General features: G+C 40.4%; 3 protein-coding genes across 5 annotated transcripts; 1 reads left to right on the top strand and 2 right to left on the bottom strand.

Moving 5' to 3' along the window:
- Window positions 1-671: 671 nt before the first annotated feature.
- On the bottom strand, window positions 672-2,973 carry CUNH11orf97 (chromosome unknown C11orf97 homolog). Its single transcript, XM_065730367.1, has 3 exons — window positions 2,883-2,973; window positions 2,370-2,474; window positions 672-814 (listed from the first exon to the last, which is right to left on the bottom strand). Exons 1-3 carry the CDS (start codon window positions 2,971-2,973, stop codon window positions 672-674), a joined length of 339 nt encoding a protein of 112 aa, XP_065586439.1.
- Window positions 2,974-3,962: 989 nt separating this feature from the next.
- Window positions 3,963-6,385, bottom strand: ANKRD49 (ankyrin repeat domain 49). The gene is made up of 3 exons (XM_065730010.1): window positions 6,313-6,385; window positions 5,780-6,065; window positions 3,963-4,907 (listed from the first exon to the last, which is right to left on the bottom strand). Exons 2-3 carry the CDS (start codon window positions 6,050-6,052, stop codon window positions 4,449-4,451), a joined length of 732 nt encoding a protein of 243 aa, XP_065586082.1. The 5' UTR covers window positions 6,053-6,065; window positions 6,313-6,385; the 3' UTR covers window positions 3,963-4,448.
- Window positions 6,386-6,861: 476 nt separating this feature from the next.
- MRE11 (MRE11 homolog, double strand break repair nuclease) lies at window positions 6,862-24,295 on the top strand. Of its 3 annotated transcripts, XM_065730003.1 has the most exons (19): window positions 6,862-6,965; window positions 7,609-7,741; window positions 8,475-8,635; window positions 9,228-9,315; window positions 10,229-10,370; window positions 11,638-11,752; window positions 12,645-12,830; window positions 13,326-13,497; window positions 14,030-14,110; window positions 14,590-14,716; window positions 16,209-16,312; window positions 17,630-17,803; window positions 18,385-18,447; window positions 19,319-19,529; window positions 20,178-20,258; window positions 21,409-21,464; window positions 21,907-21,974; window positions 22,326-22,404; window positions 23,255-24,295. In XM_065730003.1, the coding sequence occupies exons 1-19, from the start codon at window positions 6,946-6,948 to the stop codon at window positions 23,297-23,299; spliced, it is 2,106 nt and encodes a 701-aa protein (XP_065586075.1). In that variant the 5' UTR covers window positions 6,862-6,945; the 3' UTR covers window positions 23,300-24,295. The 3 variants fall into 3 exon arrangements, 2 of the variants coding, with proteins under 2 accessions (XP_065586075.1, XP_065586076.1); XR_010621836.1 differs by lacking the exon at window positions 21,907-21,974; XM_065730004.1 differs by lacking the exons at window positions 6,862-6,965; window positions 7,609-7,741; window positions 8,475-8,635 and having other exon boundaries at window positions 9,240-9,292.
- The last annotated feature ends 1,046 nt before the right edge of the window (window positions 24,296-25,341 follow it).

Here is a 25,341-nt window from a genome sequence, read left to right as displayed (position 1 = left end):
CAACAAATCCCATATGTTTCAGCACCTAAATAAATTTGAATAACCTGTTTTGTTTTAAATCTGTGCTTTTCTCACTGCTCTTAATGGGAAATAAAAGAGATGAGAATCTTTAAAGGCTGTGTGTTTTCACTGGAAGTCTCAGGCACATGACTTATAAAATTGCAGCCATCTCTGAACTCTGAGGCATTCTTCTATTGCATTTCTTTGGTGTGACTAAAATTTTAGTTTGAGTATATGCCAGAAGTGACTGCAGTTAGAACCTGTTATGGATTAGGCCATCTAATTTGTGTCAGTCAATCACTTACGGGCAACAGGGGATAGTTTTTAAGATGTCAGTATCTCTAGAGCTCACAAGATCAAGACTGAAGAAAGAGGTCCTGAAAATCATGCTGCTAGCTGTATTTTTAAACAGCTAGCTCATAAGAACATGATACAGAGCCTCTTTTAATGGCAAAATATGCTCAGTTCATGTCTTCTGCAACCTTATGGCACTAATAATATTCCTCTCATAAAGCTAATGAATTCACTGTTTCCTAAGGGTTAGATCTCACTTCCCACTACAAAGTTAACACATTCCAGCAAAAGAGATTGAGACGACTGTGCTTAAAACTACAATTACAAAAAGAAACATTAAATGCAACTTTAAAGTGAGTTGTTATAGGCAAAGATTCTTATTGTTGACTCTTACTTTTCATGAGTACATGCCTTGAGTAGAACTGAGGTTGTAAAAGTAAAACATTTCTGTTCTGTGATGCTGGTTGCAGGCCTCTGATGGAGAAATTCTTTCTCTCGCTCCAAATTCCTTCCAGAGCCACTGTTAATAATTAGTCAAAATAATACAGTTACAACTGACTATTTAAACTTGTTCTAGAACTGGTGAAACTTTTAAAAGGCAGACTCTTTGGTCAGTACTGTAATTAGAAATTGGTAGGGACAACAATATACACATCTTCCACAATTAATGAAGAAGAGTGACTGACATCTGCAGAGAGCAATTTTGTAACATCCATTCATGTGATCAAACTGAAATCTTCCAGACAATTTCATCCAGTGGCAGATGAATGCAGCACAGTGTTGGTGCACTGAGCTCTTAGTAACATCAGACACAAGGGTGGACTGAGCAGACTAATGTTAACATCCACAACTCAACCACTGGTCCAGATCCCCTTTACCATCTTCTTACAGAGAACGATGAATGCAAAGACAGTCAGAAGAACTGTGCTTTCAAAGTGCTTTTTTTCTCCATTTAGCATGAACAGAGTTTACATAAGTAGTTCATTTACCAGTGTGCACAATAATTCCATAAGGAGCACAATCACAGTCACACAGTTGCAGGTTCAAATGGTTTAAATCTGACAGGATACTGACTACATCACCCAACTTATGTACATTTTCATCTGTGAATCCAATTATTTGAAATTCATTTTGAGCAAATTTACTTTTGGGTTCCAATCCTAAACAGGAGAACACAGAAAGACCTTTTCCAAACTTGTCCAGATTTGGAAATAAAGGCAAAATTTAAGGCCTTGATGCATTTGTGGAAGATGTAATATCAAGAAAGATTATGGTGGGCCTATTCCAACAAAATACTGCTTAACATAACCAAGGAATAGCTTTACCCTTTGAGATAGAATGCAGGGCCACAGAACAAGAACCACATGGTTCTTGTGGTGGAAAAGTATTGTGGATTTAGGAGTACCAGTTGACAAACAGCTCAACACCTTAGTGCTAATGTTAGCTCCAGGTGTTAGCAGAGACGTAAGTTAAAAGAAGTAGATCATTATCTGTACGGGCTATTAACAATACAAATACTGAAATACCTTTTTTATTGTTTCTTATCTAGAGCAAACACCTTGTTCCCTCTCAGACTTACATTTCCTCATTTTCTACTGTATTTAAGTCTGTCTACAACCTTCAGGCTGCCTAAACTGACTGATTTTCTAATTGCTTTGTTTTCCTGTGTTTCTCTTTATTCATTTTTACCTCAACTTCTTCTTTTCGACACTAACTTCAATTCTGAGCAGCAGAAGCAGACAATGTATTCCAGTAACTACAACACCTCCTTCAAGGAAAGAAGTAATAAAATCTCTTCTTTGGAAGAAAGAAGTAACAAAACCTCTCTACCACTTGGTATTGGATTTAGTTATATTAAGCTGATAGATCACATGGAATTGTCTCATAATTTCATGATAAAAAACTAGACTATATACAATCCTTCTGTTTCTAAATGTTCCTTAGACTAGTACATAAGTGTTGTAGAATGAGCTTTTGTTTAGTTTGGTTTTTAGATAAACAATCTTGTTACAATTCCTCAAAACATTTTGTTTCATTTGCCCTGACACTTTCCATTTGCTCCTAGGGAGGATTACCTGCAGCTGGATGTCTAATGTGGCATTCTTCTTTCCAAAAACAGAGCTCTTCTTCAAGTATTTCTTTAACTCTCTTAGGTGGCTCAACGTACAAAAAGTTCTTCCCTGTTAGCAAAACACATCACACAAGAACCAGTTATTTTAACTTCCCTAATGCCAGCGTGCTTCGCTGGCTGTAATCTCATTCTATCCTGTTCTTTTTGCTTTACTACACATTAAGATAGATTTACAGACACCATAACGGTCAACAGCAGACTCTGCAGCGCGGGATGCCGCAGCCAAGGCAACCCCGGGCTCCGGGGAGCTGTGGCGATGGAGTCCCTCCGTGGTGAACAACCCAAGGATGCAGCTGAGGGCGGGAGGAGCAGGTCTCGCACCCCATGGCAGCGGCCACTACCCCCCACAGAAGGCAACCGAAGGGGGGATGTGACACCTCCCGTCCCCATCCCAGCGCCCGACAGCTGCGGGGACGCGAGAGCCGGGAATGTTAAGAGGAGGGAATGGGGCGCTCACGGGGCTGCCCGCCTCCCGCCGTCTCGCTGCGGCCGCCGCCGTCCGCCTCTTCGGCCGCTCCCGCCTGCTGCCGCCCGCCGCCCGCCTCCATGGCCGCCGCTCCCCGGCGGGTACGACGCGCGTGGGGCGGTTGTCAGCGGAGCGCGTGGGCTGCGCTCGGGCGGCGGTCGCGCGTCGCCATCTTGTGGCTGCCTCGAGCTGTGCTGCAGGAGTCGGCCAGGGGACGACAGAACGTCCCGACTTGGAAGGGGCCCGTAAGGTCTAAGAACCACCTAAAAATTAGAGCGTTGTCCAGATGCTGCTTGAATTCTGGCAAGCTCGGTGCCATGAGCGGTGCTGTTCCTGTGCGTGACCGCCCTCTGGTGAAAAACCTTTTCCCGATCCCCTCCTATGATGCAGCTTCGTGCCGTCCTCGCAGGTTCTGTCGTTGGTCGCCATGAAGAGCTCAGCGCTGCCCCTCTGCTCCCTGTGAGGTGATGCAGGTGCTCTCAAAGATGCTCCATCAGAGGACAAAACAGGCTAACATAAAATCCTTGAGGTCAGAAAAGACCTCCAAGGACACCTAGTCCAACCACCAGCCTACTCCCCACCATGCCCACTCACCACATTCCTCAGTGCCACATCTCCACAGTTCTTGAACTCCCTCACACCCCTGGGCAGACTGTGCCAATGCTCCTTCTGTTCAATCTTTCTAAGAACAAATTGTTCCTAATATCCATCCAGAAGAGTTTTCCTTATATTCAACCTGAGATGAAGAGTCCCAGGCCTTCACTGTAAACCACTGCATTTCTAACTTGCATTACTGAAGCAAGAAACTGCACGTAAGTGCACATTACTGGCCTTAAAGAAACCACATTCACTTTGGTTAAATCATGGCAATAAAACCTCTGTCAGACCTTCTGAAGCCCAGCTCAGGTTTGGATACCAAGAACTAGCAATCAGATACTACAGGATTTTGTCTGTTTATCCTCGCCCAGCTGAAGTTCCTATGAATAGTTTTTTTGATTAATGAACAGGCAATTTCACTGTCTATTGAGCTTTCAGTTAAAGATATGACAATAATTGATTTATGATTGTTTTATTTTATAATAGGCCTTACACCATATCACTAAGCATTTTGTAAATCACCCAAGTAAGTTATATTCATTCAGAGCTTCCATGAAGTTTAAAAAAAGTTCCTCAAAAAATAATTTTCTAGTGAGGTGTAATAAGCTCTGCATAACCAAACCTGAATTCTTTCACAAAGTAAATGGTCCAGTTTTCCCTCCTGCTTTGACATTAATGTTTTGGACCAAACATCCCTCCAAATTTGCACTAATTAAGCACAGACTCACTGAAATTATGAAATTCACTAAAGCTTTCTGAATACCCTGATAACAGTAATGGCACTTCAAAGTATGAGGGAAACCACAGTGTCGAGTTGCCAAAGGTGAGATTTTGACTGATTAAGAATATTTCAGTATGTTAAATGACAACCTTGATGCAAAGGGACAGACCAAGCACACAGAACGCTGTGTGACAAACAAGAGGCAGTAAATCTCACATTTACAAGCTGGACCACAGCTTTTAAGGGGACACAGCATTTATGCAGTCTTCTACTATTTCAAAAAGGTAGTGGTATATATCAGTCCTCCTAGCAATGTCAAGGGCGGTTTCATCCAAGTTATTTTTCAGGTCTGCTTTTATGTAGCGATTCATCAGCAGAAGTTCAAGGGTTTCCCTACTGTTTTTGTTTCCTGCAGCAATATGTAAAGGTGTCAGCAAACCATTTGTCTGAGCGTTGATGTCTGCACCTTGCTGAAGTAAGAACGCGGCCACTTTGGTATTGTTCCACTTGCACGCGCTGTGCAGGGGGGTCCAGCCATCCACGGTTTGTGCATGAATATCTGCCCCCTGGGCAACCAACTCACGGGCCATGTCCAGGTGCCCACTGTAGGAAGCTCGATGGAGAGGAGTGTATTGATCTTCATCACGAGCGTTAACTGGAGCCAGCTTTTCAGAAAGGAGCCTCCTCACTGTAGTCAGCTATTGAAGGGAAACAGGGAATTAATAGGAACCTTTGCAAAAAAGACACACCACTCCTAGTGTTCTGTTCTAAAGATGCAGGTTGGTTTTTTTTCTCCTAAAGAAAAAGCAGTTTCTGTCTGTCTCACAGAAGACTGTGCATTACAGGAAGTTTTACGATGGAACTAGTTATTATTACTTGAAATAGAGACACATCAGTCTGGCTCAAAAACACAACTGTGATCCACCTCACTTAGTTTGGTGCACCTAACCACAGTGCCTTAAGGAGTACCTTTGCCTCTGAAGAAAGGTATGCCTCCACAGAACTACAGCTGCGTTTTGTGTATGTTTATTTTCATTAGTTGCCTTTGTTATAAACACAAGGGTGTAACCAGCTGCCTAACAAGAATCTGCATCTTCTCTCTCACTCTTCCAAGAATAAAAAGCTTTTTTGTATTAACAAGATTAAAAAAAACAACAACAAAAAAAAACCATAGGATTGGACTCGATCCCTATGGGTCCCTTCCATTCTCAGAGTGTGTAGATTTGAAGAAATGAAAGCTTCAGATACACTCTCTCCACCCCAGTTACAATGCTTGCATATCACAAATAAATACCAGCACACTTTTGAGTTGATCCAAGTTTAAAAACAGTGCTGATATTTGAACTTCGATCTACAGTCAAAACTTTTCTTCTGAAAAGCTAACTGGCCAAGAAATATTTTAGTGTGTGGAATACAAAGGGAGATGCTTTCCAGAGCAGCTTGTGAAACCTCAGTCAAAATAACTGGGAGGGATGAAGACAATATAGGGAAGTATTTGTTTGCGGACAGAACTGCAGACATCAATTCAGTACAGCATTTTGTTTAGCAGTACACAGAACAGATCCCTTACCCGATTGTTTTCAGCTGCCCAGAGTAGCAATTTCTCTGGATTTTTCTCCATTTTTTTTTCTTGCATTTCATACCACTCCTCACTTCTTTCTTGCTCGTCGTCTTCATCGTCAGACTGCCCTGACCAACCGCTCTGAGTTCCTATAGGAATCAAATGCCGGTGCGTTTCCAGCAACTCGAGCTGGTTAAAGCTCTCTGTAAACTCTGCAAACTCATCGCTGTCACTGTCCCTCTCATCGGCGTCCTTCTCAGCAGCACGTTTCCCTTTACTCATTTTCAGTTGGCATCTGTAAGGTGCAGATACACACCAGTATTTGCTTTAAGAGTTATTCGCACGTTAATTGCCAGTCAAAACAGGCCCAGGGAAGCACAGGCCTCGCTCCCCACTCGGGGAGGGCCGCAGCAGCCCCAGTTCCAGCAGGAACTCATCCTAAAGCTGGTGTCGGTACCCTCCGCTTCCCCAGCCCTGCCCTACAACAAGCCTTACAGGCCTCCCATCCACCCTCGCCCCCGTCCAACCCTGCTTAGCTTTACCAGCGTCCCACGCGGAAGCAAACTCACGCACGGATCGCCAGGAGTACCGCTCCAGGGGCGGGGCCTCCCCGGGGGGGCGGTGCAACCGCCGGCGTGCGCCCTCCCACGTGCGCGAGGAGTACTTCCGGCCCGTCGCTCCTGGCGGAAATGACGTAAGCTCGTTGGCGGGAGCGAGCTCCCGGCTAACTCATCGCGCAGCTCGGCGGGAGAGGTGGCGGATCTCGCGAGAGCGGCGAGAGGTCTGACTGGGTGCTATAGAAACGGCGTGAGGCGGGCCGCGGCGGGGGGTGTGTGAGCGTCCGGTTCCAGGAGCGAGGGTCGGGCCCCTGGGTGCGCTCTGTAGGCCGGACGGGGCCGGCTTCGGGGGCAGCGGTGCCAAGAGGGGTGGGTTGCACTTGATCGGGAGCGGCTGAAGCAGATACAGAGCTTTCCTTATCTATACTCGCGTGTGTTTGCAAGCGGTAGTCCCTAATGTAGAGCTGAGTAATTGGCACCAAAGCTCGCTGTGCTCTTCGTTCTGATTCTCTCGTGTTCTTATCTCTTAGGCGCTGATGCATCTATGACACTGCGAGGCGATTCTCTGCCCTCTCTCACTGTGTTTAGAGCCTTTTCTTGAGGAATCCCAGCAGAAAGATGAGTGCCGTCAGCTTGCAGTAAGTTCCCGTCGCATGTAGCACGATGCACTTCTACACCAGGCAGCAAACCTTCAGTAGATTTGGGATGAGCTAAGCGCTCAGATCTGTGTTTGTGTTTTCATGCTAGTACCTTTCCTTGGTGTGTTTGTAGGTTTCAATGTAGACAGAATTGGAGTGTTTGTTCAGAGTCTTTTCAAAAGTTGGAAACATGCAGAAGACTTCCTTGTTTTTCATCAGGTGTTTGCAGCCATTTTCTGAACTAAACTTATCAGCATAACCTAATTCTGAAACTGGTTTGTTTGGTCATAGAATCATCACCGATAAGGTTTGTAAAGTCCAATGCCTGGCTCCACACAGGACCACCCAAAAATCAGTCCCTGTGTCTGAGAGCATTGTCCAAATGCTTCTTGTACTCTGACAGTTTGGGATTGCACCTAATGCCCTGGGGAGTCTGTTCCAGGGCCTGACCAAGATCAAGTGCCACTTAACAAGCGAAGCAGTGAAGTGTTCTGAGAGTGTTACAGGGAAGATAAACTAATGAGAGTTGTAAAACAAATCTGCATATTTAGTGACTGTATACCAAACAAATTACTTTTATAAGGCTTGTGTTGAAGTCTTTGAGTATGCTGCTCTCTAACATAAATTTTCCTGGTTTATTAAGGGATGATGAAGATACCTTTAAGATACTGATTGCCACTGATATTCATCTTGGTTATTTGGAGAAGGACCCGGTGCGTGGAAATGACACTTTTGTAACTTTTAATGAAATTTTGGAGCATGCTCAAAAAAATGAGGCAAGTATTACTTTTTGGAAAGTAAAGGAGACTGGAAAATCCATTCTAACGTGCTAGAAGCTATGAAGCTTAGTCTTGTTGCAATCTTTTGTAATATTAAAATAAACATATATTTGTTGCAGCCAGTGACATTTTTCCCTTAGTAAAAAATGCTAATATCTTTGTGAGAGCATTCTTCTTAAATTATGATCTCGGTTATGATTGGTGTTTTTAGTGTGCCTGCACCACTCTCAGGGGCGTTTAGAGAAGTTTTCGTGTTGCAAGAATGGAAAATCGTTGGGAGAGAAGAGGTACTGGGGGATGAAATGATAGAGCGCAGCCCTACTAAAACTTGGGCTCATTGTTGGATGGCACAAACCAGCAGTGTGCCCCTGCAGCCCAGAGAGCCAGCTGTATCCTGGGCTGCATCTAGAGCAGCATGGCCAGCAGGACGAGGGAGGGGATCCTGCCCCTCTGTTCTGCACTGCTGAGGCCTCACCTGGAGCACTGTGTCCAGATGTGGAGTGCTCAGTTGTTTTAAAAATATATATTTTTCAGAAGAATTTACTTAATTTTCTTATTCATGAACCAAGTAACTACTGAGTACTTGCAAGTACAGACTCATTTTACCAAGGGGTCCCAATGTGAGTTATGTGGGACTACTGAGCAGAAGAAATTTAATGAGTTTGCTTACAGGCCTTTAAGGTGATACAAAATGAAGAACTGAAATAATAGAGCTCTTTGTTATGTACAGGTGGACTTTGTTTTATTAGGTGGGGACCTCTTTCATGAAAACAAACCTTCCAGGAAAACAATACATACATGTTTAGAGTCACTAAGAAAATACTGCATGGGTGATCGTCCTATTCACTTTGAAATTCTGAGTGATCAGGCAGTTAATTTTCAGTTCAGCAAGTAAGTCTGTTTCTTACAAGTTACAGTGTCATGTGTTTGTTTTTCATATTGGATGGATGTGTCGTGATTTTATATATTTACTTATTCATTTTTAAATGCTGTATATCCCCTGTGACTGCCACTTCGAAATGCAAGGCCTGCTCGTATGGGGCAGTTTATAACATCACCTTATCTATTACCTTGTATTAATAGAAGGACTGTTGTAACAGCTGATAGATTTAAGTAATAAATAGGTTGTGTCTTAAAAGTAAACCAACTTAAATGAATTATCGTGCTAAAATAAACAGTCCTTTGTGTGTAAAGGTTGCACAGCCCAGTCTTCTGCTTTTGTAAATTAGCTCTTTAGAATAATGAATAAAAATAATTAATAATTTATAAAATTATTTTTGCTACCATACTCCCATGAGGGACTTCCATTCCAGACCATGAATAAGAATCTTCTCATGATATGCAGCTCAAGATTATTCATAGCCGCATGGTATCATCTGTGCTGCTGTTGTGTATTTGTGATGACAATTTGAAGGAAATATTGGGAATTTTTTGTACACAAATTTGTAGTGATATTATAACTTGTTTTCCTCTCTTTGTTCAGGTTTCCATGGGTGAACTATCAGGACGAAAATCTCAACATTTCTATGCCAATTTTTAGTATTCATGGTAATCATGATGATCCCACAGGGGTAATTATTATCATAATTAAACTTCCATGTTACCAAAATGATGCTGTAGAAGTATGGACTTGTGTGAAAATACAGTTCTTGAGGAACAGGCTTGATTGAGTCAGTTCCTTCCCACTTTACATGAATATTTTGTCTACCTTTAGAAATTCTTTGTTAGTGATAGCAGCTTAAGGGTGTCATTAAAGAGGAGAATGGTATTGATGGATCCGTGTTGACTCTATTAAATCTCTTAATATGCATAGACTTTGATAACTGGAAACAGAATCACTTCTCATACCAACAAGTGGCAGCCCTTCAGAAAGTTTCTGAAACAAATTCTATCTATAGAAATGAAAGCCTTTTTCTTAAAGAAAGGAAATGTTAATAGTTTGACTTGTGCTTAAATTCCTTGTACAAAATTGATAGGCATCTTCAATTATATAAGCTTTTATTTTCAGGGGAGATAAATTAATTATGTTGAAAAGCTCATTTAAAACCCAACAACTAAAGCTAAACAGAGAATAAGAACATTTGGAAAGCATGTACTGAATTAAGAGTTCTGTATTTTATGACAAACAGCAGTGTTTTGTGGAGATGAGTATTATAAGAGCAATTTTAGGCCTACTATGAAGGTAATTTAACCAAATAGTTTCTGGTAGTACTTTAAAGACTGGCTGAGGTTCTTGCTTATTTTTTCCGAATGATTTAAGATTTTGTTTCATGTTGTTGAAGTCAAGCAAGAATTGTAAGAAAGGTTTTGCTTCTGTTCCAGTGAATACTAAACAGTGTTAATTGAGCTATCTGGCAAGATTTCCAACTGTGGGATATATTTAAGGAAGGGTGTTTTCTTTCTCCTTTGAAACTGTTTCACTTAGACTTTAAAGTCCCTATTTCCTGTTGAAAGCATTCATTTGATTCTTCCTGTTTTCTACAGACAGATGCACTGTGTGCACTGGATATTTTAAGCTGTGCAGGATTGCTGAATCATTTTGGACGTTCAACTTCTGTGGAGAAAATAGACATCAGCCCCATTTTATTACGTAAAGGTAGAACAAAAATTGCTCTGTATGGCTTAGGTAAGTATTTTTCTGCCGTGCTCATGTCTCAACTGTTATGTATTACCAAAGCTCAGTATGTCTAAATTGAGTTGGAACAGGCACACCTTTCTGCCTGTTGTAGCACCATCTAAGTAAAACTAAATTAAGTTGTACTAATTCACTGTGGTGCTGTTGCCACTTTCTGTTTAGAGAAGTTAATTGTTAAGTTCTTCACTTTAGCCCTTTGTTTTATATCCAGCCATGAATGCTTCAACACTGATTTCCTTCCAAGCAGCTTTTCCAGTTCTCTGTTGAGCCCTAGTTGGCCGTGACTCCTTCTGTTAAATGAGATATTTTAGACCTTGCTTGATGTTCCTAAAGTTAATAATGAGTGTTCCAATACCGCAGTGTGAAACTGCACAAAAAGCAGTTGAATTTCTGATACTCAAAACAATCACTACTGGGGATTGCAGCAGCATTCTAAAGTGGAGATGCTGCTGTGTGGAAATGCCTGGGAGATGTTTCTTTGAAGCCATCCCTGTGTTTTATACCTTCTTGACTTCCTGTGATTTATAGAGATCTTTTCTCATGCAAAAGAGACATACAGTCCACGTGGAATTCTTTGAAGACCATAGTAAAACTGAAGCATTGGTGTGGTTGGTTTTGGTTTTGTTTAGTTGGTTGGGGTTTTTTTGTTTGTTTGTTTTTGTTTTTGCATTTTTGTTTTCCCTTGCGTTAGGAAACAATCAACAGTGCTAGTTCAGAAGTACTGCAGATTTCTTTTCCTGCTGTGTGGGAAATCACAGACTTTGTAGAATTCATGTTTTATGTCTTCTTTTCTTGAGAATTTCTAAGTATGCTTAAGAATTCCATCACTACTCCGTCATATCTGGCTTTGGAATGTTTCTTACAACAAAACGTGCTTATTCCATTAGTAAGAAATAAAACATCTCCTATATTTATTCTGCCCCTAGCACGGCGTTTGGCACAGAAAAATGACCAAGAGTTGTTAAGCTAGGTGTAGTTAATAAACTGCTTTTAGCAGTTACTGAAATGTAGATTTCTTGTTAGAATGCCCTGCATCACTAGATAGCCTTCTAAAATAACTGTCTTATACTTAGAGCTCGTAATCCCACCGGGGATGACTTAGTCACGAAAAAGCCAATCTGATTTTACCACAGGGTTGTTTTACTCTTCTTAATAAAGTTGCTAATTAAAACACTAAAATAGATAAATAAAATAAAAGATAAAGAAGATAAAAATAGTAGATAGACAACACAAAAATGTTTTGTTTTGTTCACTACAGGAGCCATTCCAGATGAGAGATTGTATCGTATGTTTGTCAATAAACAAGTAACCATGCTGAGACCAAAGGAGGATGAAGACAGTTGGTTTAACTTGTTTGTCATTCATCAGAACAGGTAGCAGTGCTGAATGAATTATGGTGACTTAAGCTTACTGTGTTATTTTCATGACTGCTTTGAAAACTGTTGGAGAGTAAACCATGTTGGCTAGTGCTTCTTGTGAGTAGATGGCTTCAAGATTTTCCCAAATAGAAGTGCTGTTTTACAGCTGCTCTTACAGAAGAGCCATAATGGAAAAGAGATGAAATAAATGAGTTGGAGATGTTGGGAAATTGCTTCCAAGACTCTTCCCTCCTGAGGGCGAGGGAGGGTTTGTAGTTCATTTCTTAAGTGTGTGTGTTAGAAGTGGGGGACCAGTAAACCTCATATTCTGTTTCCTATGCTTTTTGACCCATAATTCTATTAGTATTTTATCTTCACGTGAGTTGCTATTCTTTCTTTTCTTTTGAGTAGAGGAAAGGTAGCTTGTGTCCTTTCTGCCTTCTTCCTGCAGTGTCCGTAGGAACAGGCAGAGTTCTTTTCCAGATTCTTTACTTTTTCATGAGTTGAAGCGTGGCTGTCACATGGGAGAGAATGGTGAAGCAGAAGTCAACAAATAAAGCTAGGACTCCTAGCTGTTGTTCTATGCCCAGTAGGCTGAAGGAGCTCTCTATCTCCTTCATCTTCTGGAAAGGGATGGTGAGCTTCATTCAGAACAGAAGAATGCTATTGAAAACTTTGTAAGTTATCTATCTTTGACTCAAATCTCCATGAGTTGTCTTACCCAAATACTTCAAACAATTGGGTAAAGGAAAAAATATGAAGAGCACCCAATGTAAAATATACATCAGATATTTTTGCTAGAGATTCTCTATCATTTTAATATCACACTGATGGTTTTCTCCTCCTTTACTCCATCTGTGCCTATCCAATACTGTACACTAATTATTTTTTCTGTTTTCTTGAACAGAAGCAAACATGGAGCCACTAACTACATTCCAGAGCAATTTTTAGATGACTTTATTAATCTTGTTGTGTGGGGTCATGAGCACGAGTGTAAAATAGCTCCAGCACAAAATGAACAGCAACGTTTCTATGTTACTCAGCCAGGAAGTTCAGTGGTGACATCTCTGTCCCCAGGAGAAGCTGTGAAGAAGTATGCAATTTCTTTATTTTTTTATTGTTGTTGTTTGTCTCTTATGTGTATTGTGTTGACAAAGGACATATATGTGGCCAAGAAAAATACTTCCTTTTAGTTTGAAAGGGCTTATGTTGTAGCATGGATTAGTGTCACAGCATGACATGAGAAATGAAGCAGATGTAATCAGTGCCTGGGATAGGTTTGTTTTACTTAGAACTAAGCCTAACATTCAAAGTAAATGGAACGTATCCAAGAGGAGTTACACACAGGTAAATTGAAATGCAATGAGTTGTGTGCAAAACAAGCACAATCTGAATTTGCTAGATTTGAAGTTTTGCAGTGCCAACCCTGAAATGCGTATCCAAGAACTTCCCATAGCTTTTTTTTTTCCTATACAATTTAACTTTCTGCCTCCAAACCCCCCCCCAAAAAAAAAGAACTGTGAGGTTTAGGACAAACTTCTGTGCTGTACTGTTCAGTTTTTCTTTAAGTTGCTTTTTTTCCTCGTAGACACATTGGTTTGCTGCACGTTAAAGGGAAAAAAATGAAAATGCAGAGGATTGCTCTAGAGACCGTGCGAACTTTCTATATGGAAGATGTTGTCCTAGCTGATCACTCAGAACTTTTTAATCCTGACAATCCTAAAGTAACTCAGGCAATACAAGCATTCTGCATGGAAAAGGTAACTGATAATGCCAACAGTGCTATATGGAAAACAGCATACGGGTGGGGAATGTGATCTGTGACTGGTTATAAGAGTGGAAGACAAGAAATCCTAGCTCTTGTTCCCTATTATTTGAAACTGACAAGCTGTGTTTCAACTGAAGGCTAATTCTGTGACATTCTCTGTAGCCTTGGCCTCCATACTAGGGTTACCTGTTAAAGCAGGCTGTAACTACTTTACAGGAGTCCACCTATCTTTCTACAAAAATTTCCACCTGAAGATGGAACATTGTTGGATGTACACTTTGTAACTGGCATAAATACATGGACTGAAACCCTGAGAGCTGAGCTGTGCAGTAGCTAAGGCAGGCTTATTGCTTGCTCTTGGTTGTTAGGTCTTTGTTAGCCTCTTCCTGCTTTTCCCTGGAAATGAACGTAAGCTGATACATGCGCACTGCCAAACTATGCTATATTTGAGCAAGTTACATTTGAAGGTTTTATGTATGTTTAAGAGAATGAAGTGGAATTGAATTTCTGCTTCCACTCCATAGGTTGAAATGATGCTGGATAATGCAGAAAGAGAACGCCTTGGAAATCCACGCCAGCCAGAAAAGCCTCTCATTAGATTGCGAGTAAGACCTTGTTCAATTTGGATTATTTTGTTTTTGAAAAGTCAGTGTGACGAGTTTCAAAGCAACAACCATGCTGCTTGTATAAATACCTACAATTTCTTGCTGTGTACAGGCAGCGCAGTCTGCTTTCCTACTGCTATTCTCTTAACCTCTGGTTAAACCAACGTGTGATACAGAATAAAGTTGTTGATCATTGTACTTCTTCATTGATCTGAACAAGGGGATCAAAAGTAGCTAACTAGAGGGAATTTTTTTAAGCCATGTTATCCTGGATAACCTTTTCTTAACCCTAGTAAATGGAACAAGTTGTGAATCTGTGCTCTTAGTAGGTATTCTGTATAGTATGGTAAAGCATTAATTTTAGGTTGGCTTATTTGTTACTTCACTTTTCTTTCCTTTGAAGGGTAACATGTTTGTTTTGTTTTTTCTGACTTCTCTTTTCCTGATCATTTCATGTTTTTTTTTCTGTCCTCACTTAGGTGGATTACACAGGTGGCTTTGAGCCTTTCATCATCCATCGCTTTAGCCAGAAGTACATGGATAGGGTGGCCAACCCAAAGGACATCATACATTTTTTCAGACATCGTGAACAAAAAGAGAAAGATGGTAATTGGAAAGGAAGACTTTCCTTAATTTTCATTTCATTCTTCCTTTGTTTTATTACCAAGCCTTTCCTGAACTTTAGTGTCTGCCAGCTAAGAAGTTACAGGGAGAATAATGATGTATATAGTCTTACTGCAGTATTTCTACTTCATTCTCTGATTTGTCTTAGAAATTCTGATATTGAACCCAGTGTCTTTCAGGTAGCTGTTCATAAATCTTACTGAGTTGCCTGTAATGCTGCATATAGCTCCATATGAGACTGAGTCATTCTGTGGTAATCACAAGGAAAAGCATTAAACATCTTGCTTCTGGAACTTCTCAGAAGGAGAAAAGTGCAGTAGCAGTTTGTTTGCCCTAATCAGTCACATGTATGAGGTGCTTTTGGCCTTTCAGCCTATTCCAGGGATGTCTCTCTTTAAGCATTTTTTTTTTTTGCAAAACAAATAAGAGCTGTTATTGTGGTACTTCTCACTGTGCCTGGAATTTTTAATAAATGGTTAATAGATGCTGCCCAAATACTGGATTTGTAATAGTCACTAATGAAGGTACAGCTTGCATGAGAACATACTGTGCTAATCTAAAGAACTGTTAATATTACACATTAGTGCATTCTGAGGACTCCAATTCCAGAGGCAGTTATTATTTACGTTGTCAGTTTTATAAAGATTGAAGCACGATGGTTCATGAATAAAAACAACTTCTAAGGAAGTGGTTTTGGATTTTGTTTTTTTTAAATTATGCAGTATTGCCCTTGTTTTGTTTAGTTCTGTTTATTTGCTCATTAAATAATCCCATTAACGTTTTCAGAATGTAAGATAGCTCTCTTGCTTATTTTAGCAGTACGTTTTAATGTTCCTTTTTAATCTGAGCTTGGGGAAGGAAATATAAAAAGAATGCCATGGTTCTTTGCGTTATTTGGCTATCTTCTGCTATAAGTTAGTTGGCTAATGAAGCAGGCAGAATTTCCTTTGCACATATACATAACGCTGTGGCTCAGTACAGGATGATGTTTAGACTTTTTAATAGTTGAGGAGTTACTGTTTCTTTGCTTACAGCTGCTTAACTAACAAGGCCAACCAAGCAGTGTTTTATGCTTGGGTGTGGCAAATGTTTAGAAACAGTCACAGAATGGTTTGGGTTGGAAGAGACCTTTAAGACCATCTAGTTCCAACTCCCTGCTGCAGGCAGGGACACCTCTCTCTGAACCAGTCTGTTCAGTTCTGTTTCTAATTCCAGACATTTAGTAGTTAGAAGTATCTTTTGTATCCCCTGGGGATGTGGTTGTCTGATATAGCTATTTCATCTGTTGTATTTAGCTGTTTGCGCCCAATAGTGTACAATTTGAATAGGCCTTTATACATAAGAGACCACAATTCCTCAGAGATTGATATTAATATTTTTTTCCCTTTAATTACTGTAATTAGGATAATAAATAAAATCTGTCAACTCCTGCATTAGCTGTGGGTAACAGCGTCACTATGCTTTTCTGTTTTAGACAGTGGTCTTAATTTTGGAAACTTGTTTAGCAGACCTACTTCTGAGGGGGTGACGCTGAGAGTGGAAGACCTTGTAAAGCAGTATTTTCAGACAGCAGAGAAGGTATCTTTGTACCTTTTATATCCCGTAAACAAAATCATTTTTTTGTTGCACATGTTAATTTATGGATACGGTACAGCCACCAAGAAGTTCACTTATATCCTATATAAGTGTATGTGCCTTAAGTAAGCAATTAGTAGTTGTATATAGGATACTCAGGGTGTATGAACAGGTGCTGCTTTGGTAAACGACAGTAGCTCTTCCTGTGAACTTGTAGCATCTGCTCTTTGCTAAATGTTGCGTCCTGTTGCTACAGAGGGAAAGCCTGAGGCAACATGATCTCAGAAGCTGCCTTAATTTACTCTGGGGAGAGGGTGAGGCCCTACCAGTTACAAGTACCAGCTGAGTTGGAATCATTTGTAACGCTGTGTTCGGTGTCCTCAGACATAGTGCTGTCCTGCATGTTTGGAGCAGAGCTGAGAGGATGAAAAAGCACCTGGCAGTTTGCTTTTTTTTCACCCTTTCATTAAACCTTATCTGTTCCCTTTCCTCAGCTGTGGGGCTGCAAAGTCTTAAGAGTAAAGTGTAGTAATCAGTGAGTCAGCTACTTAAGTGCTTAACTTCCAGAAGCTATTTCAGAATGTGCTTTATAGAAGTTTGTTAGAACAAGGATTCCTGAGGCAAAGATCACTGAATTTATACCACCTTGCCTAACACAGGCCCCTGGCATAAATTAAGCTCTGGAAGGGCTCTGCTGTCCCCATATGATATGGAATGGAACTCAGAATGAGTAGTTTTGAAACAGGTGGTGCTTTAAATATATGCCATCCTTAAATCCCATGGGGAGAAGTAGCAGGGTCAAACATAGGGCAGTGTACTATTCTATGAAGAATAGTTCTGCTTTTAATCTGTTTTCCCCCATTACTTTGCAAAATTGTCCCTCTTAGACCATGTTCCCAACTTCTTTGTATATTCTTATATAAACAGCTTGTACCAGTCCCAGCATGAAAGAGGCAGTGTTCCTGGAAGGCTTATGGGAGGGTGATAACACATTTAAAGTCAAGAGCACTAAATAAAGAAAGAGGTGTGGAAGAAGTGTGTTGTGCCCTAAGACAGGGATAGGGCTTGTGCTTCAGGCTCTGCTGGGCACTTTTTCGTGTCTGATTAGGGGGACTGAACAGCAGGCAGAGCCTAAGGTCACACAGGGCTGTAGTCAAGTGTTCCAAAGATGTTAAACACAAAATATCTAACAAATGGCAGACAGTTATGTTCCACTGTTCTAAAGGTGCTACTTTACCAAACAAATGTAATGTTTTAGCTGGAATAGCAGGAATGTTACTTTAAAAAAAAAAAACAACCTGTTTTCCCCTTATTTTAAAGAAGGTACAGCTTTCACTTCTAACTGAAAGAGGAATGGGAGAAGCAGTGCAGGAATTTGTGGACAAAGAAGAAAAAGATGCCATAGAGGAACTGGTGAAATTTCAGCTTGAGAAAACACAAAGGTTTCTTAAGGAGCGACACACTGATGCAGAGGAAGAAAAAATAGATGAGGAGGTAATGTTGTGTTACAGTCAAATCTTTAGAAAAGGTGTCTTTAGAAAAGACAGGAGAAAAGTTGGTTCTCAAATAAAAAGTTGTTTAAATAGCCTTGCCTATGTGCAGCACACTTTCCTGTAGTCATTTTCTGTAATTAATATGGTGATAAGGCTCCAGATAGTTCAAAAGTCTGTGCTGAAGAAGTCTCTTATGTTATGCGTATATTGCAGTTTCTCTTCTCACTATCATGGTCTCTACCCTGTCTACCTTTCTCTACCCTGTCTTCTCCATTTATTCCTATTTCACTGACACTTTGACTACTTACTTACTTTCTGCTTCTCTTGAATGTGATACCCCTGCATTTCATCATCCGCCTCCAGTGATGGTGATGTAGGAGATTGCTAATAGGATGTGGGAGTCTTCAGTTACATCTTCACACATCCTGTAGTATAAGAAGACTCTAAACAAAATGTTAAGCTGTTTTTACATTCTTGTTCCCCTTTTACACGATCTTGAGTTTAGTTCAGAGATGGACTTCTTTCTTACTATGTTTCAATTACTTTGAGTTATTTTGACAGAAACTCTTATTATTCATTCAGGTGCGAAAATTTAGGGAGAGCAGAAAAAAAAACACTGAAGAAGAGGATGAGGAAGTTCGTGAGGTAACTCCTTTGAGTTTTCAACTTAAGCAGAATTCCATTCTTCAGTCTATGAGTGAAGGCACTGTATGATAATTCAACATCATCCCTGCCAAGAAGTGCCTGTTGACAGAGAAGACGAACAAGTCTTGCAATCATCTTTTGTGTAATGTGTGCCTAAGCTGCTGCTCAGTTCAGACTTTGAGACCTGTTCTTGCAGAAATTTGTGAGCCTGGATGTTCAGTTGCCCTTGCTTTGAACCAGGCAGGTGTCCTTCAGAACTCTGTCAGTTTAAACTATTGGTGATCCCATCACCAGTGGAGATGTGAGTGGGATGCATTGGGTGGTGGTACTCAAAGAAATTGTTGCTATTGGTAAACGTTTTGGTACAATTGATATTCTCAGCAAACCAGATCTGAGATCTAGAGGTTTCTGTCTAGCTATGTCTTGCCAAAGAGAATTCCTAACCTCTCCTGATTCATTTTTATAAGCTGTGTGGGACTGGTTTTGAGGGAAAGAACACCTAGAATGAGATGCGTTTCTCCTAATCTGATGCATTTTCACATTAACAAGTTGTCACTATTGTCAGTTAAAATAATGTCAGTGGAGCTTGGGAGAGTTCTTCATGTGAGCAGGTGTGCCTAGCTGACGTGTTGTTCTCCAAGCTCTGCTGACCATGTGAGCAATCACACTAACCAGCTCCACAGCTAACAGTTGCACATCCAAATTAAACAAAATAAATATTGCCTCAGCATTTTGACAGATATGCTGCCTTCCATAAGGTTGTGGATTTGGGTCTTCTAAGCCTCAGTTGCTTATCACAACTTGGATTCAGCAGTGGTGCATTTTATCATTTAAGATTCTTTTTCCTCTAGCACTTATTATTCCATTACAGGCAATGACGAGGGCTAGAGCTCACAGGTCCAAGGATGTAGTTCTTGACTCCGCCTCCAGTGATGAAGAACTCATGGATACAGGGATGAAAGCCTCTGGGGATTCAGATGATGATGTTCCCACAACACTGAGCCGAGGAAGGGGTAGAGGTAGGGCAAGAGGTGCAAGAGGACAAAACTCAACAGCAAGAGGGTCATCTCGAAGGGGCAGAGGTAAGAAAAACACTCAGATTCTTTGGTGACTTTTTCTTTAAAAGGAAGTCTCTCTTCAGATGCTTCCATCAAGTGGAAGCTTGTTGCTTAATGACTCCTATTGGAATTGCTGCTAATGGTAATGCAGCATTATGCATTTGATAGTATAGACAGAATGTACAGGTTCTCTCTGTTTTAAGTCATTTCTGTCTTGATATCTCCTTGGCTTTGTGTGATTGTGCAGACCTTCCATTGTGGAGGACTATAAAGAAAATGAATAAAAGATAGGGACTTGCAATAGTGTACTCCTTCAAGGTGTCCATAATATGTCCAGAGATCTTAAGTGAGAGATCTAAGAGCAAAATCAGTTGGAAAAAAGGCAGTCACCTTAGGTTGGTTAGTGCCTTGAAATCAGTTTTGAGTGTGTGATTGAATGGTGTGTTTCAGTCAGAGCAGTGGCACTGTGGAGCCTTAAGCACTTGACCCAATGCAGTTCATCTGTGTGTGGGGGGGGGGCTTTGTATTAACAGAGAAAGGAATGGAGTAATTAAGTTGACTTGCTGTTCCTTATTGAGAAAAATGGCAGAAAAATGTCACACAGGAAAAAAAAATAACCTTTAGGAATTAAAAATGATCACTGTGCAGATTTGGATATTGTTTTTCCTGTAGGAAACACTAGCCAAGGGTCATCTGCAAGCAGCAGAACAACATACAAGTCTGTGCCTGACAAGAACATGTCTATCATGGATGGTAAGCCTACGTTCTGTCCATCACTCTAATATGCTCTCCTACTGCAGTGGTTTTAGCTACTGGTGAAGTGCCTTAACTGCCTTTATTCCTATTAGTCCAGTTCAGCAGGGAGAGATGACTGGTTCTAATGGAGCAGGATAACTAATAGTGATGAGAGAAGGAAAAGGCTTAAGAGGAAATGTGCTAGGAACATTGGAGTTGATCCCTGTGAGTCCCTTGTAACTTGGAATATTCTTTGATTGGCCTGAAGCTGGGCATGGGTAACAGTTCACTGTAAACTCTATGCAGTTCTTTAAGGAATATAGATAAAAGAAATGTCCTAGCATCTTTTCTATGCAGAATATGCAGAAAGTGGTTAAAAATCTTATTCTTGACTGATGTTTACAGGTTTAGTAAGCTTTAAGAATAATCTATTTCATCTTACTTTGTAGTGAATATAAGAAACACTGGTTTGTACTGGAGAAGAGAAACTCATCTGTGCTTTAAGCTGTGTGTGTGAGAGCAGCTCTTCCTTGCTACAGAGAGCAGCTTTTAGGAAACTGTTTAGAGGGAAACTGTTTAGAGGATCTCAGTACTAAAGAAAAACTGCTCAGGAATCTGTATATAAATCCCTTCCAAAACATCTAAAGGTGACTCGAGTTTTGCTTAAATTAATTCAGCAAATGACCTAAAACAATGCAAAGAAAGCAACCTCAGAAGGTGTGTTGATGTCTACCAGGGATGTCCAGCCCCTTGATGTGCCTGAGCCACATTTAAAAAATAGAAAAAAAAAAAACCCCTCAAAACTGAGGGCAAAAAAACACTGAACTATCAGGTTGGGTGCAGATGTACATTAGCCATGCAGGAATGTTGGTTACAGCAGTGTGTTTCTCTACCTCTTACCCAGAGTTACCAGTGATTTTTCATCCAGACTGAGAAGCACATGCTGATCTGGGTTATCAGACTTCAGCAAGGGCTTAGCCTGTCCTGCCTGCTAAGGACCGTTGCTTGTTTTAGCTTGAGGTTGATTTGCTTGCTTTACAGAGGGCTTTTTTATTTTAGAGGAAACTGACACTGAACAGATTTTCTGGATGGAAAAGAATGGTCTGACATTGTTGTGTGTTATTGTGTGAGCTCTTCAAAATACCACTTGTTTGTTTTTTTTTTCCAGCCTTCAGGTCTTTGAAACCAGAGCCTTCCCAGAATGCTTCTAAATTTTTCTCTGAGGTAAGAAGCATGTGGAAAGGAGTGAAGCTGCATAGCTGCTGCCTTGTGCATTTGTTTTTCAAAGCAGATGGCAGCAAAGCTAAAACATTCACTTAAACCAGCAGGTGTTCCCAGGCTATGAGTTCCAACAGTAAGGTTTCACGTGCTGATTTATGGACTTCTTTTTGGTACAGGGTCTATATGTGAAATACAAAGACCACGTGCTACTTGTGACCATAGCCTGAGATGATAAGAGGAAATACATGAGTGTTTCTTGGGTTTCTGCAAGATCCTCTATACTGGCACATTTGAAGCCCTCTCAAATGTGTATTTATAACTAAGTATCTACCTAACTGAAATGAATTAAAGAAAGTTACTGTGCTATAATACTGCAATATTTTGTGTTCTGTTTCTCTAAAAAATAAGTTCTGTGAAAGCTTTATAAATGGTATTTATCTTTCAGGAAATTATAGATGATGAATTGGATCTAGTGGAGTCTCATTTTAGTCTTTCTTCCAAAACAAACCAAAGGTCAGTATGTTTATTGGGTGAGGGCTTCAGTCACTGCCTTATTTCTGATTGGTTATTGGCAGAGCCCAAAGAGCTGAAAAAATACACTTCCACAGTTTTCATAACAAAGCTTACAGAGCTCATCATTATTTTTTGCCTGTTAACATGGATGATCTTCATATAAAAATCAGTTGCTGTACTGACTGAGCTGAGCTAGGTCAGAGTTTCAGTAACTGTGTGTTAGTTTGAGAATTTGAATCATTTTGCTTGTTATTTTTTTTTTTTGTTGTTAAACTTTAGTGATGTTTGAAGGGACACTTTGAAAAGTCCACTATTTGAGAACACACTGCCTTTTTTTGCTCTCTTTTCAAGGTTCTCAGCTGCATCTTCATTTAGTAAAAGAGGTTCACAAAGCCAAACATCTAGAGGAGTTGATTTTGAGTCGGATGAGGTATGGTATATTGTAACCTTTGTAGTCTGCTTGTGTAAATTTCTGTTGACTATTGATTTTGAAGTTATTTAAATAAAGCATTTCTTAGTAAAATCAATTTAATTTATTTTTACTAGCTTGACTAGGTTATTATAACCAGCTTTAGTATGTATATGTAATAGACAACAAAATAAAGCTAGAAAGGCAAATATGTCAGGTTCTTAATCAGTTAATCATCACTTCTGAAATACATTGAGGAAGTTAGATTTCCTGGGGAATAAAGCAATGGTTTTATGTAGTGTTTTACACTGAACACACAGTGAATTGTCAAGCACTGTACAGTGTGTTGTTACAGAACAATAGCAGGCTGTCACGCAGCCAGGATCACAACTTTAATGATGCCAAATGTTGACCACTTCAGAGAAGATGCTGAATTCTTATCCCTTCATTCTGATACGTCATCTCTGCTTGTACTTGAAGTACAGCACTACATATTTGTTCAAACATGCAGAAACAGTTTTGATTCCTGCAGATTTCAGTAAAATACAACATGTGTTATGTAAATGTCTGTAACTTCACTGCAGTATATGATGCTCAGAATGATGTTTTCATAGCTTGGCCCTGAAATACAGGTTGCTCCTTGTTTCTGAGTTGCTGTTCTGGTCATACTGACTTAAGCTCAGTCTCTATTCTCTGCACTTGAACTTTTAAATCAATAGGTAATATCCTCGCTATCAAAAGCAATAAAAACAAGCTTGTCGGAAGGCACAGAATCGAGTGACCTGGCTGTTTTAATCTCAAGGTGACTTTACTTATTAGGACTCAGAATGAGTGTTAGCTCTAGTGACACACACGTGTTTACAAATTGCAGGATGACCCATTCAAAAACACCGCGACGTCGCGAAGAAATAAATGATCTCTGCCTGGCCATGTGGAAGAGACTGTGAAGCAAATGGGAAGTAGTTTGCAAGGCTTGCTCTGCGTGACACATCTCCATCCATGACGGTTTGCCTTCAGCCCTCACTTCTGTGAAATGTTTTGAGTGGTGCCACCTTTAGTGTCATTTGGCTGTTAACATTAATTGGTGCGTTAGATCAGAGCGGTTCATATTCTCAAGTACTGCCTGAAGCTAAATTCTGTCTGAAACGTCCAGAAGCTTCCTTGCTCTCTGGGAAGGTAACGTCAATGACATAGTCTTACCTTCTGTAGAAAACTCTGTCTCTTGGATTTGTCTTCCTTTTTTTTGGAAGTGTGAATCTATATAGGATTATGCAGGTGTAGGTATGAACGTGTTCTCGGCCAGCAAGACAAATCTTGCCTTTATTTTCAATTTTCTGCACTTACAGCTGAAAACTCTAAAGATTAATAATTCAAAGGCAGAGTTTTCAGTAATAAAGCTAGAAAATGTTCTGATATTTTCAGCTTAATAGGAGAGCTGAATCCTCTGTCACACTGTTACTAAATGTCATAGTGCACAGAAATGACTCTGAGTGTAGCTCAAGATCTGCCAGAGAGTTCAGATAGAATGGCATTGTCAATGTTTACCTTGTTAGTAAGGTTTAAGAGCCAGAACCTTCCAGCTTCACAAGGAATACTGATTGAAGAGTAAAGCTGGTAACAAGCAGGTCATTGCCTCTTTCTGTTTTCTTAGCTAACAGTTTTTCAGGTGTCTGTTGCCTCTGTCTTCCTAAAATGTCATTGCTGTTTTTCAAAAGATTTCTTCACTTGAGATTTTAAAAACAAGGTACTTGATTCACAGTGGGGGAGTCACTCCTTCTGTTGAGGGAGCCAAGACCCATTTCCCATTCCCCTTTTCCACCTCTCTGTCCCACTCTGGGGAAATCAGTGTTCTACAACTGCAGCCTTTAGAATTAGTTGAGGGAAAAGCTATAAGAGAGCATGTCAGAGAAATACCAAACATCTGAAGCCACACTTTTGCATTTCTGTGTCCCCTGTCTGAGGGGTTGGGCATTTATGGTGTTCTGGCTCTCACAGAGCTTGACTATTTGTGTGTGTGTGTGCTGTAGCAGCAAACCTGAATGAGCCTTGAGCTTCCTGAAGACTTCCATAGAAATAACTGTAAAGCTCAGTAGCAATGTACAAAGGAGTGCAGTTGCATAAGGTATCAGGAAATAATTCAGTGTGTCTTTGGGTCTTTACTTTCATAAAGAGCTGTCAAAGCTATTTCAATGTTACCTATGCAATTAAAAAACTGCTGTGGATGCCATCCAGGATGAAGGTTTACTTTTTTTTAATAAACTATTTCTGTTGAATAAATTCTGAATGTTGTATGAGGTCCTTTGAGTCTGAGGGATTGAGTGTTTTAGAATACTTTACCTCTTTATGTTGCTATCTAAATGAAACCTGCTTCATTATAATAATAATAATTTAAAAAAAACAGTAAAAGAACACCTGGTTTGTTTTGGTGAGCTTTTAAGGGAATGCTGTCTCTTTATGTTTCAGGCATATACTGGGTGAAGATTTTAGAGAAGTATTTTGGGTTAATAGGATTCATTTCAAAAGTTCTTTCCAATTCTTCCACCATTATTTTTCCAGTCACAGAATCACAGAACTGTGGGGGTTGAGATCATAGAGTCCAACCCCCTGCCAAAGCAGCTCCCTAGCCCAGGTTGCACAGGTAGGCGTCCAGGTGGGTCTTGAATGTCTCCAGAGAAGGAGATTCCACCACCTCTCTGGGCAGCCTGTGGTAGCACACTAGAACCCTTAATGTGAAGAAGTTCTTATGCACATTTGTGTAGGACTTCTTTCTGTGCTTCAGTTTGTGGCCATTTCCCCTCATCCTATTGCTCCACACCACCAAGAGGAGCCTGGCCTCATCAGTTTGCCTCCCACCTCCCTTCAGATATTTTATAAGTGTTTATCAGGTCCCCTCTCAATAGTCTTTTCTCCAGGCTGAAAGACACAGGTTACTCAATCTTTCCTACTACAGGAGGCACT

This window comes from Cyrtonyx montezumae, unplaced genomic scaffold (genome assembly GCF_038088225.1).
Source record: "Cyrtonyx montezumae isolate F1298 unplaced genomic scaffold, pur_monq_1.0 scaffold_12, whole genome shotgun sequence".
Taxonomy (NCBI): domain Eukaryota; kingdom Metazoa; phylum Chordata; class Aves; order Galliformes; family Odontophoridae; genus Cyrtonyx; species Cyrtonyx montezumae.
Note: the sequence above shows the minus strand (reverse complement) of the source record. Positions and strands in the feature narration are given on the sequence as shown.

What these genes read in the sequence shown, in the direction of transcription:
- CUNH11orf97 (XM_065730367.1), bottom strand. Translation starts at nt 2,973, where the DNA reads ATGGAGGCGGGCGGCGGGCGGCAGCAGGCGGGAGCGGCCGAAGAGGCG. An exon ending in GGCGGGAGGCGGGCAGCCCC is followed by an intron (nt 2,475 to 2,882) that starts GTGAGCGCCCCA and finishes TTTTGCTAACAG; the next exon opens with GGAAGAACTTTTTGTACGTT. An exon ending in CATTAGACATCCAGCTGCAG is followed by an intron (nt 815 to 2,369) that starts GTAATCCTCCCT and finishes AATTATTAACAG; the next exon opens with TGGCTCTGGAAGGAATTTGG.
- ANKRD49 (XM_065730010.1), bottom strand. Translation starts at nt 6,052, where the DNA reads ATGAGTAAAGGGAAACGTGCTGCTGAGAAGGACGCCGATGAGAGGGAC. An exon ending in GGGCAGCTGAAAACAATCGG is followed by an intron (nt 4,908 to 5,779) that starts GTAAGGGATCTG and finishes TCCCTTCAATAG; the next exon opens with CTGACTACAGTGAGGAGGCT.
- MRE11 (XM_065730003.1), top strand. Translation starts at nt 6,946, where the DNA reads ATGAGTGCCGTCAGCTTGCA. An exon ending in CCAGGAGAAGCTGTGAAGAA is followed by an intron (nt 12,831 to 13,325) that starts GTATGCAATTTC and finishes TTTTCCTCGTAG; the next exon opens with ACACATTGGTTTGCTGCACG. An exon ending in AGGATGAGGAAGTTCGTGAG is followed by an intron (nt 18,448 to 19,318) that starts GTAACTCCTTTG and finishes ATTCCATTACAG; the next exon opens with GCAATGACGAGGGCTAGAGC.